Here is a 2,928-nt window from a genome sequence, read left to right as displayed (position 1 = left end):
GGAAAACGTCCCAGTTAAACGACTAAAGTACTACGGGGTTTAGAGTCCCAGTTGACGGCGTTTCAACTAAAAACCTAGAGGTTGGAGTCCTTGTCAAACGGTGTTTTTGACTAAAGTCCCAGAGGGTTAGAGCCCCAATTAAATGACGTTTAACTGAAGTCCTAAAAGGGGTTTTAATGTTTTTATCTTTTTTAATCTTTTTCAAAATCTCTTTCTCCTTCTCACTGTTTATTCAATGTCACATGCTGTTTTTATGTTAATTATGTAAAGCACTTTGAAATGCCTTGCTGCTGAAATGTGCTATACAAATAAAATTTGATTGATTAATTGATTAGACACAAATTGATATGTGTCCCGTTAATATTATGGTTTAAAGATAATGAAATTTAGTTTCCCAGAAAACTGAAATACTAATACCAATATAAAAAAGGGGAATATCAGCATATACAAGGAAGAATCATTACTACAGAAGTGGCTGTTCAGAGTACTGTTATGGGAAAGTTTAGTGGAAGGTAAAAGTGTAGAAGAAACAAAAAGTCAATCCTGAAGCAACTTGGGCGTAGTCATTATATTGCATAGTACGCGGGCATACTTTGTATGTGTGATTTTTCTTTTTAAATTAGTTGTATATGATACCTTTCAAAGACTGAGTTCTTTCCATTAGTTGTAAACTGGAAAATATACCACTTCTACATTTTACTGTTTGTGACTTTTGAAAAGCTAAATTTTGGGAAGCCATTATTCTCAAAGTAAGCAAATGCTTCAGATTTTAAACCTGTCAATTAAAATGAGTTTCAGAGGGAGGCTCTGTAACTCACGTTTCTGAACGGAATTACAGAAACGTATGAACTTATTGAAGATGTTCCAAGTTGCTGAGATGAACCTGAATATTCTTCTTCTTCTTCTTCTTCTTCTTCTTCTTCTTCTTCTTCTTCTTCTTCTTCTTCTTTTAAATAGATCTGTTAGGAAGCTGATTTGTACATTAAGAGTTATTTTTTCTTCAATTCCAGTTGTCCGTTGACCTCTCCATTCTCCCCACTCACGCAGTCTGGGTCTTTGGTGCACCTTATTCTCAGCAGCACGTTAGACAGCACGTCCTGGTACAGACTCAGGATCAGCCAGCCCGGGAGGTACAGGAGGGTGATGAGTCCCATGAAGTTGTGCGGATAGTGGGAGTAATCCCAGGAGCAGGCGTCAAACTGCCTCAGCGTCAGCCCGCAGCAGAACTCCCAGGTGTAGATGAAGCAGATGTAGATGGGCAGGCGCCGCCAGGTCCCCCAGCCTCGCCCGAAGTGCAGGTGGAAGTAGAGCTTCTCCACCACGAAGCTGCAGCTGCCGTACATCAGGAAGGACCACAGGGACGTGTGGCCCCCGGTGGCCCTCACCCCTTTCTCCACCAGGTTGAACAGAGACGTGAACAACACCTCGTCCAGGAAACCGTGCATGCCGAAAAACAAGAACCGGGCGAACCCGGGAAGTTCGCCTGAAGGATGATGGTGATGGTGATGATGATGATGATGATGATCGGGACCGACGAGGCTCCTCCAGAGGTCGGCGCAGCGGGAGGTGGGCTGGTACTGCAGATGCGCGAGCCCTCTATGGAACACCTGGGAGAAATACAAAGCCAGGATGTAGTGGACCACCAGCTGCGTCCCGGACACCACTCGCACCTGCTCGGTCAGAGTGTTGATGTTCCCGACGAGGATCTGCAGTCCGATGTAGACAGACGGGTAAAAGACCAGGTGGAACACCACGGGCCGACCTCGGAAGCACTTCTTCTGGGAGTAGATCTTCTCCAGTGCGAAGTGGGTCAGTGCGTGCATGATGCACAGATACGGAGAGGAGAAGCCCACCAGCTTAGGGTCCCGACTGGTTAGGAGCCCCTGCAGGGAGGAGAGCAGGACGTCCAGAGTCACGCCGTGCATGCCGTAGAGGTAGAGCCGCATCCATCTTGGCAGCTCTCGCAGCGACTCCCCGACGTCCCCCGTGTCTCCGGACGGTTCCTGTTGCCGGGGCGCAGCAGCTGTTTTTAGGCTGGTGCCACGCTCCCTGGAGCGGCTGCGATGACCTTCTCTCCACCGACTGGCCATGATCAGTCACTCACTGTGGAGAGACTATGTTGTCCTTTTCCCTGACATTGTTGTTTTTAATTTATTTTTCCGCTGCGTCCGCAAGGTGAAGCGAGAGATGCGGCAGCAGGCGGATGGTGCCTTTAGTGCAGCCCGGAAATACCAGCTCCCGGAAGGCTAACCGAGGCCCACCCCCGCGGAGTTATAAACAAACAAATGTTGTGTATAAATATGCTCTCCCCATTCAGTACAGCTCCAGTGAAATAATGAAGCCAACTTACCATGTCGATTTTCCATCAAATGCCTTTAGCAGGAGATAAGAAATTACACATTCGCAAACCGACATCAAAATTAGCCTAAAACTTAATTTGCATAACGTCAAAAATGATAGTTATGATAATTACGCAGTTCGAGCTGCAACTTCGGCTAAAACCGGCAATTTCGTGATGCCGACGAAGTAAACATAACGGGGTAATACCCATTTCTAACCGGCATTTGAAGGCAGCATCTGGAGTCAGGACGTTCGACGCTGACGCAGTCCCGCTGCGACGTCGTGACGCCGCTGTAATTACAAGTCATTAATGATGATTACATGAGATTAGAGCCAGTAAGGATATGCCAGGCTGAGCTACATCATCTCATTTCATTACAGCGCTAATTCAGATAGATAGGAACAACAATTGTTGAAAGAAGACCACAGAAGGTCACGTTTGCCACACGCCATGAAGGGGACTCGGCAAAACATGTAGAAGGAGGCGCTCCGATTAGCAACACTGAACTTGAACCTGAACACTTTGTCCCCATTGTTGGTGGCAGCATCATGCCAGTGACTAAGTTCAAAATGAAGAAAGGCGAGATA

At 46.6% G+C, this 2,928-nt stretch overlaps 1 protein-coding gene across 1 annotated transcript; it reads right to left on the bottom strand.

The window, feature by feature from the left end:
* Positions 1 to 952: 952 nt before the first annotated feature.
* tmem229a (transmembrane protein 229A) lies at positions 953 to 2,261 on the bottom strand. The gene has a single exon (XM_007540141.2). It carries the CDS (start codon positions 2,088 to 2,090, stop codon positions 990 to 992), a length of 1,101 nt encoding a protein of 366 aa, XP_007540203.1. The 5' UTR covers positions 2,091 to 2,261; the 3' UTR covers positions 953 to 989.
* Positions 2,262 to 2,928: the final 667 nt, after the last annotated feature.

This window comes from Poecilia formosa, unplaced genomic scaffold (assembly GCF_000485575.1).
Source record: "Poecilia formosa unplaced genomic scaffold, Poecilia_formosa-5.1.2 Scaffold9, whole genome shotgun sequence".
NCBI lineage: Eukaryota > Metazoa > Chordata > Actinopteri > Cyprinodontiformes > Poeciliidae > Poecilia > Poecilia formosa.
The sequence above is the reverse complement of the archived record's forward strand: the minus strand, read 5'-3'. Positions and strand labels throughout refer to the sequence as shown.